This window comes from Netta rufina, assembly GCF_964035555.1.
Source record: "Netta rufina genome assembly, chromosome: 14".
Classification (NCBI taxonomy): domain Eukaryota; kingdom Metazoa; phylum Chordata; class Aves; order Anseriformes; family Anatidae; genus Netta; species Netta rufina.
This window is the reverse complement of record NC_140137.1, coordinates 10,459,851-10,470,854: the sequence shown is the minus strand read 5'-3', so window position 1 is coordinate 10,470,854 and position 11,004 is coordinate 10,459,851. Positions and strand designations below refer to the sequence as shown.

Sequence of the window (11,004 nt, the reverse complement as noted above, 5' to 3'; positions counted from 1 at the left end):
CAAATTCGCCCTCCTCCCACAGAAGCCTTGCCTCGCCATCCTAGCCATTAGACAATGTTATTGAGAAAACACTCGCTGGGGCGGTAGGAAGAATAATTTCCCATAAGTATATTTTGCTATAGATCTAATACCTTTCATCTTGAAATATGAGAACTTTATGAATACAGTGATTTTATTGAATAAATACCCTCATGCCTGGTGCATGTCATGATTCATAGCAGATTAATAGAAGCAATTAAATATAAGATTAAATTGCTGAAACCATTTGCCCTACTAAGCTGATCCTGGTGCTGAGAACTGTATCAGTGCCACTAATTCCCAGAGATTTTCCTTCAGAGGCAGTTATTTAATGATTTTGAATATCAAATCCATGGTATCCCAGACTGGCTGCCTAATGCCTGTAATCATGTTAAAACGCAGCACTAAGCAACTTGCCCAAGGCGCTTCAGTGAGTCACTGGAAGAGAAAGCAGAGCTCCTGCCTCGCGTTAGCTGCTCGAGCAGACGCAGAGACACTTGCAGAATGACAATGGGGGACCATCCCTGCGGCAGACTTCCCAAATGCCTTGGGTTTCAGGCCATGAGGTGCCATATGCTGGGCCCTGGGACAGCCACACACACACAGGTATTAGGTTATATGATGCCAGGCTCGCTGTCTGGGCACCTCGGCTTGTGCAACTAAGTGCAGCTGCAGAGCTGATGGCAAGCCGCAGCTGCAGCGCAGGGCTGCCTCGGTGGGCTGTCGTGTTTTGGAGCCAGCAGCCCCCTGCATTACAAATACAGCAGAGAAAGGCCTGAGTGGGGAGTGGGGAGCTCCAGGAAGAGTGTTAGGGGTGCAGGATAGGCAGGCAGGCACCCACCACCCGAGTGTGGGCTCTTGCCCCTCTGCTGCCCAGACTCTTCGAGCAGGAGGCAGCCACTGGTCTGGGACAGGCAGGAAAGCAGGGAGTGGAGAAAAAGGGTGTTTTTCCCATTCCTCAGCTGGACATCTATACCCAAGACATGTCCTCGGTGAAAATACCCAGGCTGCTCCCCAACCACTTTGCACTCAGCCAGGACCAGTTGTGCCTTCGATGTGGCACGCAGAAGTAAGGCCACGCACAGCAGGTTTGCAGGCTGTCTCCAGCAGTGGGGCCCAGCCCCAATCTGGCTTTCGTGTTGTCTGGGCTGCCCCTTCTGCCTCCTGGGTCCCCCTCCTCATCACCTCTCGCATGCAGAATCTGAGGCACCCTGAGCTCAACAAACCCTGGCAAAAGGGCTCAATCGCAGGATTTAAAGGCATTAAAAATGCTGTTTTCATTGCAATATGACTCATCGGTAATTCTATATTGTTCATACGCTGTTTGTTGTAACCTTTCGTCACTGAATCCTTTCTGTGTCTCATCGTTCTTTTTTTTCTGTTCTTTCTTTTGCTGACTCTCCCTCTCTCCCCCTATCTTTCCTTTTTCCTTCTGTTTCTTATGACTTTGTGCCTCTACAAAGTCCAAATATTTACAAAAGGAAACGCTGGGTTGTGAAACTGAATTCGGAGAAAATGTTACACATGCAGAAGAAATGCATCCAGCACGGTTTCCAAATTTTCCCACATGAATTTTTGTTCTCTGTCTCAAGTGCTGAGGCTCGGTGCTCCGTATCTTTATTCAGGCAAAACTTGCACCGAGAGCAGTGAGATGCAGGCTGGGGTCAGGTCCAACGGTGCTGTCATCCTGGGTTGGCTGGAACGGTTCAGGGCTGATTTTGGCCATGGGTGACTGGTTAAAAGGCCCGAGCAGCCAGTTTTACCGGTTAACCAGCTTGTGCAATGGGCCAGTTCCAGGCTAGGGGTTATCTATGCTTGTCACCAAGTTGCTAACAAATTGGCACCGGTGTCAGGCCGTGCAGAAGCTGTCCGCAGCCCTCACTTTATCCCCTCGCAGATAAACATCAGCCAGGCTGCACCAGGAGACCCGCAGCCTCTGAAGGAAGCCGGCAAGGTCCCCGGCCGGGCTGAGAAGACGACAGCGCGCTCAGCTACGGCATTATGATGAAATTGTCAGGGAATTATTTTCCCAAGAAGTCCCTAATCCCACAAGCGGAGGATCACACTCATGGGCCTTTCGTGTCATTATGGACTTGTAAATATTTTGGCAGAGTAACATGGGAACTGCTCAGGCCCAGGGAATAAAGGAGGGCCGCAGCAACGCGGCAGCGGGTCCCATCTGCTGAAAGAAAAGCATCGCCTTGCACCCCCACCCTCGGGGGCAGCACTGCCGTCGTTTCTATTATTACCTTTACAATGTCATTGTGGTCCAAGTGCAAACACGGATTTGTTTTGGAGGAAGGGGTTAATTTTGTCTTTCCTGCCTTTTGTTAAGACAGGAAATCAAGCCCTTAAGAATGTCATTCAGGTCAGCCTGAGCTCCTAAAAGGCACTTCAGTCCTGCTTTGTATTTTCCTTTCTTTCATTCTTATGGCAGGTTTATTTAAGAAAAGAAAACAAAAATAGAGTAAAGCAAGGAAATAGCTAGTCCAGGATTATAAGTGATTAAATGCACACTGCCACATGTGATTAATTTTTTTCTTCCTGATTTGCGCTGGGTGTAAACAAGAGCAGATTCAAAAGTCCCGTAATTAAATAAGTCCATCAGAGAGCGATTATCATCGCTGCGTGCTCTCACAGAGGCAGATTCCCCTTGCGCAAAGGCCTCAGCTGAACATCTTCCCTGTGCTGGCCTAGAGCAGCCGAGGCACCTGGCCCAGGGTGCCCGGCCCACGTTTGATATTTGCACCAAGCCAGCTGGCAGCACGGCTGGCACGGCGGCTGCCACGAGAGCACGATGCCTACCTGCGCAGGGGGCACCCACGGCAATGTTGTTAAACTTGGGGAAAACTGAGGTTGCCAAACAGGAAAAAAAAAAACCACTCCATCTTTTAATTTTCTTTTCTGTGTAGGAGAAGAGTTTGGGACAAGAAGAGAAATACTGTCAGCAGCATGGGGATACCCCCATCTGTGAGCCAGTGGCCATTTGTACTGACAAGGCACTGGTGGCGCAGCACATTAAAATACCACTTTCCATTAAAGAGTTCAAATCTTCCAGCCCGTGCTCCTGCTTCTGGAAGGCTTTGGGCTTGCTGGAGGAGCTCAGCATCCTGATGGAGTCCCCTGGGAGAAGGACGGTGCCTGCTCAGACCCATAAGTTTGGGGCACGGTCTGAGGTCATCATCAAAATGAGGAGAATTGCAGTGAGAAAAACTGATGAATGAAGGCCTGCCTCACGGCCATCTGCCGTACCACTTTCTGCTGCGAAAAGTTGGCAAGCCGTCAATCATCGCTAATTCCCACTGCTGGGCTCCTCAGCACAGCCTGGGATGGCTTTTTGGCAAGGTCACCAGAGCTCTGCCATGCATGGTGCTGTCACAGCGATGCCACTGCCAGCTGCAGCACAGCCCATGTGCCCTGCCCACGTGTGCGTGACACGGAGGGACGGGTGTCACCCATCAGCTGCTGGGGGCTGTTCTTCACACCCAGCAGCGGGCTGTGGACCACCAGAGGGTCCCAGTAACAGCGTGGGTGACCACGTGGTCGAGCGGAGTTGTTTCCCGGCACTAAAGCATATGAATGTTTCTCCCGCAATCTGTTTCCAACCCGCTGTTAAAAGAACAATAATAAATAAATAGAATGAAAAGTGCAAGCCAGTGTTTATTTTTAAAGGACGTGTTTAAAAAAAAAAAAAAACCAGATCTGCTTTGAGGCTGCAGTTCTGGCAAAAAAAAAAAAAAAATCAAAACAAAAAAAATGAAAGAAAAAGCCAACATTGCTCAGCAGAGCAGAGCCATCCCTGCTGCGAGCGGGTGAGCTGGGGCCGATGCTCGCTCGGCTGTGTCCGTCCCTGTGTCCCCTCCTCCTGGTCACACGCCAAGAGCCTGGAAAGCCCTGGAGCGCTTGGCCAGATCCAGAGGTGTGCTGGTTTGAGAAGGCTGGAGGTGGCCAAAGACTGGTGGAATCTGGTGGCGGAGCGACTGGAAAGTTTGAGGAAGTTGATAGCCAGCAGCCCACGAGGCTGGGAGAGCTCAGAGCTGGGAAAGGCACCCTGAGCCGTGGGAGGGGACCCTGGGGCAAAGGGGTGCATGGGGAGGGCTCCTTTGGAAGGGGAGCAGCTGGAGAAGAGAGGTGACAACAGCTACCTGCTGCACGGGGCGAGCAGGGAGCAGCACAGCAGGGGCAGGAGGTGCTGGGGGAAGGAGGAATTGCTGGAAAGGGGCTGTGGGAAAAGGGTCGAAGCCAGGGATGGTGCTGGGGGCAGGTGGAGGCCAGGGCAGAGTGCGCTGGGGAGCTCATAGGGCCGGGGAGAAATCGCGAGGAGACAGGGGAAGTGAAAGCGGCGCTGCCTGGAAGCCGTGTGTAAGAAACACCCCAGTGTTTTGGTGGCAGCCGGTCGCCCACGGGGAAAAGAGAACTTTTGGGAAGCGCTGATACACTACCAAGGGGAAAAAAAAAAAACAGAGCTCCAGCTGCTTCATTGCCCGTTACCGGGCCGCCCTAACATCTGGGGAAACGGAAAACAAACCACCACAGATTTTTTCCTCGCACACAAAACGTGAGAACAGCTTCTCAGAGACATTTCCATAACAAATGCCCTCACAGATACCTGTCTCCGTGTGCACACATTCGCGTTTGCCTGTGCCTGTACCTGTGTTATTTGCTTATGCACGAACCCAAATCACAGAACCGCCGCGCCAGCATCAGGCTCACGTACACGCGTGCGCTCACACGTGCTGACACGCGTGTGTCAGGAGCACGGCCACGAACACGACCCCCCCGCGACCTTGCGGCCCCCTGCAACGCCCCAATTGCCGTGGGGGGGCTGCGGGGGGTGCTGGGGGGGCAGAGGAGCCACGCAGCGCTGCGTGTGCCCGCAGGCGCGCGCACACCCTTGGGGACGCGTCCGGGTGCGCGTGCCCGCGCACGGCTGGATGCGGGACCCCACGCGTGCCCGCCCCGCCGCCCCCCACCCCCCCCACGCGGTTGTAGCCGGGCGGGCGCGCGCGCGCGCCCGGCGGCCCATGACGTCACGCCGGCGGGGCCGTGGCGCGCCGCCAAGGTGACGTCAGCCGCGGGGCGGCCCCACGTGACCCGGCCCCCATTGAGAAAACGGCGGCGGCGGCGGCGCGCCCCGATATAAGGCTGCGGGGCCGCGCTGTACCGAGCCGAGCCGCGCCGCCCGGGAGCGCTTCGTTGTTTTTTTTAAATTTTCGTGTTTTTTTGGTTCTTTGCTTCGCTCCTCGGGGCCCGACCGAGCCATGGTGAACCTGCGGGTGTGCGCGCTGGAGTGCGAGGCGCTGCGGGGGCTGCTGCAGGAGCGCGCCGCGCAGTGCCTGGTGCTGGACTGCCGCTCCTTCTTCTCCTTCAACGCGGCGCACATCCGCGGCTCCTGCAACGTGCGCCTCAGCACCATCGTCCGCCGCCGGGCTAAGGGAGCCCTAGCCCTGGAGCACGTCGTCCCCAACGAGGAGCTCCGCTCCCGCCTGCGCCAGGGGCTGGTGCACACCGTGGTGCTGCTGGACGAGCGCAGCGCCGACCTGGAGCTGCCCAAGAGGGACAGCACCCTGCTGCTGGCCCTCGGCACCCTCTGCAGGGAAGCCCGTGGTGCCCGCATCTGCTTTCTCAAGGGTGAGTGGCCGCCCGGGGTCCCTCGGGGACGTGGCCGCCTCCTCCTCCTTCTCCTTCTCCTCCTTCCCCGCCGCCGGCCGCGGGCTCCGCTCGCCCCCGGCCGCGCAGCGCTCACCCCGCGCCCCTCTCCCCTTTAACCCCGCAGGAGGTTACGAAGCTTTCTCGGCCGCCTGCTCCGAGCTGTGCACCAAGCCGGCCGCCCCCACCGGACTCAGCCTCCCCCTGAGCGCCAGCAGCGCCCCCGGCAGCGCCGACTCGGGGTGCAGCTCCTGCGGCACCCCTCTGTACGATCAGGTGAGTGGGGGAGACGTGTGGGTGCCGGCACCCCGGGGTGCTCGAGGGGTGTTGGGGATCACCATGGGGAGCTGCCCGAGCGGTGCTGACCGGTTGTCTGTCTGTCCGTCCGCTTCCAGGGTGGCCCCGTGGAAATCCTGCCGTTCCTCTACCTGGGCAGCGCGTACCATGCCTCCCGGAAAGACATGCTGGATGCCTTGGGGATCACGGCGCTGATCAATGTCTCAGCCAACTGCCCCAACCACTTCGAAGGGCACTACCAGTACAAGAGTATCCCGGTGGAGGACAACCACAAGGCGGATATCAGCTCCTGGTTTAATGAGGCGATTGATTTCATAGGTAAATGAGCTCTCTCTACCGTTCTTTTGTCTCGTGTGGTGTACCCTGGGAGTGATTTTTTTTTTTTCCTTTTTTTTGGGTGGGGGTGGTATTGTCTTCCTCAGCGCAGCCTCATCTGAGATTGGGGAGCCTTTGTTCCAAGGGGATAAATGCCCAGGGACTGTTTCCATTAATTTTATTCAGCTGAGAGGAATAATCTTGGCTTTACAAAACTGTTTGAAATCTTGAATCAAGAGGCATTAGTCTTGCAGAAGAGAGCTAGTGAACTTAAGCGGATCAGTATTAAAGTAATCTTGCGAGACTGCTAAAGTGACCTGGAGGACCTATTAGTATAATTGGAATTGGAGCCCAGAATGAGAATAGCTAGAGTGCTGTTTCCCTCAGGACAAAGGCTCTCTTTGTCTCGAAAGCATCGGGCTCACCTATTCAGCTAAGGAAGGGATGGATTAAAGACATGTAAAACAGCAGGCACTGCTTTCCCACCTCTGGAAGCCGTGGGACTTGTTTGCCAACTGCGTATTTTAATTCTTTCAGACTCTGTTAAAAACGATGGAGGAAGGGTGTTTGTGCACTGCCAGGCTGGCATTTCCCGGTCAGCGACCATCTGCCTTGCTTATCTCATGAGGACCAACAGAGTCAAGCTGGATGAAGCCTTTGAGTTCGTGAAGCAGAGAAGGAGCATCATCTCCCCAAACTTCAGCTTCATGGGGCAGCTGCTCCAGTTTGAGTCGCAGGTCCTTGCCCCCAACTGCTCGGCAGAAGCCGGGAGCCCCGCTATGTCGGTATTGGACAGAGGAGCATCGACCACCACAGTCTTTAACTTCCCAGTCTCCATCCCTGTTCACACCTCGTCCAGTGCTTTAAGCTACCTTCAGAGTCCCATCACCACTTCCCCGAGCTGCTGAGAGGCAGGTGAAAATCCAGTCAGAACTCAGACGTACTGTGTCAGAAGTGCAATAACTGTGGGGACAGTGTCATCGGTCACTTATGTCTTGTGGGGAACCATCCGTGCATCCCAGAACACTGTCACGAAGAGGAGCTCACCTGATGCCAGAGAACTAGGTGTTACAGACTCTCCTGCTGTCTTCTAAAGCCAATATCTGGATGCCTACGCAAAGAGCAAAGGACGCTGTTATCCTGAGCTGTTCCCCCTTGTCTTCTGTTTGTCCTAAGCCTGCTGCACATTTAGTAGTGTGCTCACCAGTATTCCCATTCCTGGACACTTTAAGCAACACTGATGCTGTCCCCTCTTATGACAATCCTATTTATTTATTTTTACATTAGAGCATTGTTTTGCCTTCATGAACTTACAGTTTCATTTCTAGAGAAACTAAATACCTCAGCATTTTTTGGTACTGTAATCCTGTGTATATATCTGTCAGCTCTTCTTGTTTCCCAAGCACTGACATGAAAGCACCAGGCGCGTGCTTTTTGAGTTGCCAAGGGTTGTATGTTTGATTTATTTATGATGTGAAATAATATATTTCTTCTTATGAAGACATAGTTTTGTTACGTGACTATAACTTTTTTATACAAACAGAATAAATTATGGTATTTCTATTGAAAGCTGGATATGTTATTTAAAGTCTTGTGCATCTTACTGTCCTAAAACTTCTTTACAAGCTCCCAGATAACAAGCAAAAGGAGTCAGTCTGAATTTCTAATGGTGTTTGGCCCCAGGTAATGCAAATTCCTAGGGTCTTGACTGAACTAGACAGAAAAAGGAGTTTAAAAGCAACATACTTGACTAGAAACTTCTGCCATTTCTTAACCTGAGCTCTTTGTCCCTGTATAATTATGTGCTGTGGCAAACAGCCAAGGCCAGACTCTCAGCTGTAAGGTGGCTTTGGCTGCAGTATTGGCAACAGAGCTGTAATAGTTCGAACCAACTGAGACTTGAGCAAGGGACTACAGGGGAGTTAAAATAGTCCTCTCCCAGGAAGGAGGAAGAAGCTTCCTTATTGCTTGTTTACTTCAAATGCTTCAAAGGTTAAGTCTAAAAATTAACCTGTTGCTAGCTGATCTCTGGTGCTGCTGAGTTTGTGCCAAGGTGTTTTCTTTTTCTGTCTTGCCTCCTTAATTCCTTTTTGCAATTCAAAGCGCCTCTGATCCCTACAGTGAAATATTTGGCTGGCAGTGCTATCTCTGGAGATAAATCAGGGCATAACAACAGGCCAGGTTACCAGCAGTCATATAATTTTTACCAGCGGTCATATAACTTCTTACACAGACCCAAATAAATTCTCTGGCTGCAGATTCCCACTAGACTGGACTTTTCTCCAGCATTTAAGCTGAGGCAAGGAGTTTTATCCAGCATAACAAAAAGCAGGGAGACAAGCCCTAACTGGTTAGTGCTGCTGGCAGCTCGTGGGCAGGAGCTGTGGGGCGATGGTGGCAGCAAATGGTGCGGGGTTGGTGCTGTGGATGGGGTGTGACATCTGTGGGGTGCGTGGGGGCAGCAGTGCTGCTGTGACATGTCCTTACTGGGGGCAGCTAATGTGCAAGAACTGCAGCTGGAGGCTTGTTTTTAAAGCGAGTTGGTGGTGGCAGTGCCAGCTAACTGGATGTGGGGGGGTGCTGGGACAGCAGATGTTCTGGCTCTGCATCCACTCCAGGAGGAAGCTGCCCGTCCTCGCATCGCTGAAGTTCAAGGAGTCACGTGCTGCTTTTGCCCTGTCAAAAATGGATTTGCTCAGGCAGATAAGAGCTGTTTATGATTCTTTGTGTAATATTAAGGCGTCCTAATCGCTACAATCCAAAGTCTACGTTTATAAATGAGGGTCTTTAAGCACAAAGCAGCTGCAGTCCTGTCACGTAACCGAAGGCGTGCTGAGCACCACAGCCTCCTGCTGAAACCCTGCAAGTTACCTGGAGCGCTCGCGGTGCTAAATCCCGGGCCCCTTGAAGCGAAGGTGCCCTTGAAGGCCGGGATGATGCAGCGCTGCGTCTGAAAGGCTTCCACGTGCGCTGCTCCGCAGACGCAGCTCTGTCGTCAGCGCCGCGCTCCGACCTGACGCCAAGGGATAAAAACAAATGGAGCAGCTAAAAGGGAAGTGAGGAGAGCTCCCCAGGCTCCAAGAACCGAAGTTAAAAGTCATCTTTCTGCAGTGTGAAGCACCTCAAAGCGCACTGTCCTCCCCCAAAGTCTTTCTCTTCCTGCAGAGCCTGCAGAACCCCTTTCTTCTTTCCATGGAAAGTCCCTGGGCAGGTTGTGCTGCTCCATGGGGTCGCACCCAGCGCTGCATTCCTTGTAAAATGCACAAGGCTCTTTCTGGAAACGTGAGCCTTTATTTTTTTTTTTTTTACCTGCAGCAAACGGTGGAACAAACTTTCACCTTCAAAGCCAAGCAGAGCTCGTTCAGTGGAAAAATACAACCTTGGCAGCCCTGGCCGTGCAACTGATAAAAAAAATCCTGCCTGTTAATCACAGTTCAAACAGAAATCCGCTCTCCGTCAGCCGGGGGAGGTTGTTTATGTGTTTCTTGGAACAATAAAACTCATTACCTGGCAGCCGATCAGCTTTATAACCTAAGCAGGCACCTGACAGAGGGGCACAGAGAGCGGCTTCAGCACAAAGCCGGGCTCTCGGAGCCAGCCGCTGAGGGCACCCAGAGGCGCTGTCGGCTCGCAGCGACCTTCGCCGGCTCCGTCGCGACCCTCCTGCTGCCACCCGAGTCCTGCGGTGCTCCCAGCCCCCAGATTCCTGCAAATCATCTGTGAACAGGATCGTGCCCTGATCCCAAAGTGCTCCTGGGCCGTACAAGTGAGGGATAAGGGGGAGACAACAGCCACCAGAAGCAGGAGAGGTGCAAGCAAGAGAGCAAACGCCACATCAGTGTGCCAACGTGTCCTCTGGGGGAGATGGATGGACACAGCCAAGCTGAACTTTGCTCCCTGTGCACATGCTGGGGGGCATTTTCCCTTCTGCCCCCTCATTTATTCTCCCTGGTTGGCCAGACTTTGAATTCCCGCTATCCCGGCTCCCTGCCGTGCTAATAGGGCTCAGCTGAGCTCCTGCCCCCCTTCTGGGGGCCCGAGACCCCCAGAAACCAGGCACACAGCGGGTGTATGTAGGGCTTAGGCTTATATAAACCCATAATTATACAGTTGCATATGTCCCCATGGAAACCACGAGGAGTTTCCCTTTGCTGAGGACGGCAGTAACATCACTTCCTGCTGCTGACACACCAATTTGTCACAAAGTGATAAAAAGACATTTTTTCGCGTTTCGGGAACTGGCTCCCAGCCTCGTTCCTCCAGCCCAGGAGCTGCTCACCCACACCGAAGGCAAACAGGAGGCACGGACAAGAGCCCTTCAGGTCCCCAAAACGGCCGAACAAGGAGGGCAGCTGGGTGCAAACACACAAAGAATGGGTGCAGCGGCGTGAAGCCCATCGCACGTGGTGTCCCAGCTGCGAGGGGTGGGCGCAGGCAACACAGGACCCCCGTGGGGGCACAGCACACGAGCAGCATGTAATGCTCCCTGCAAAAGGCAGTACCCGGGGGATGTGGTGTACCCGGTTATCACATGACAGGCAGACCCAGCTCCAGATTAGAGCGTCTGGGGTAATCCCCTTGTCTCAAAGCTTTTGCCTTTCTTTTGTAATCAGCGCTCCGAGAGGTGCTGGGCACACGGCTGCTTAGGGACTGTCCTGCATTAGTCACCCCGGTATCAGAGCAGCAGGGCCACAAGGCTGTGTCGTGCATTTAGGTTCAAAAAGA

At 53.4% G+C, this 11,004-nt stretch overlaps 1 protein-coding gene across 1 annotated transcript; it reads left to right on the top strand.

Moving 5' to 3' along the window:
• The first annotated feature begins 5,177 nt into the window (after positions 1–5,177).
• DUSP1 (dual specificity phosphatase 1) lies at positions 5,178–7,848 on the top strand. The gene is made up of 4 exons (XM_084295621.1): positions 5,178–5,649; positions 5,795–5,943; positions 6,063–6,282; positions 6,817–7,848. The coding sequence occupies exons 1-4, from the start codon at positions 5,280–5,282 to the stop codon at positions 7,185–7,187; spliced, it is 1,110 nt and encodes a 369-aa protein (XP_084151747.1). The 5' UTR covers positions 5,178–5,279; the 3' UTR covers positions 7,188–7,848.
• The last annotated feature ends 3,156 nt before the right edge of the window (positions 7,849–11,004 follow it).

Bases quoted from the DNA above. Each gene is read 5' to 3' on its own strand.
- DUSP1 (XM_084295621.1), top strand. From the start codon at position 5,280: ATGGTGAACCTGCGGGTGTGCGCGCTGGAGTGCGAGGCGCTGCGGGGG. The intron at 5,944-6,062 runs GTGAGTGGGGGA...GTCCGCTTCCAG, and splicing joins GCACCCCTCTGTACGATCAG to GGTGGCCCCGTGGAAATCCT. The intron at 6,283-6,816 runs GTAAATGAGCTC...TAATTCTTTCAG, and splicing joins TGAGGCGATTGATTTCATAG to ACTCTGTTAAAAACGATGGA.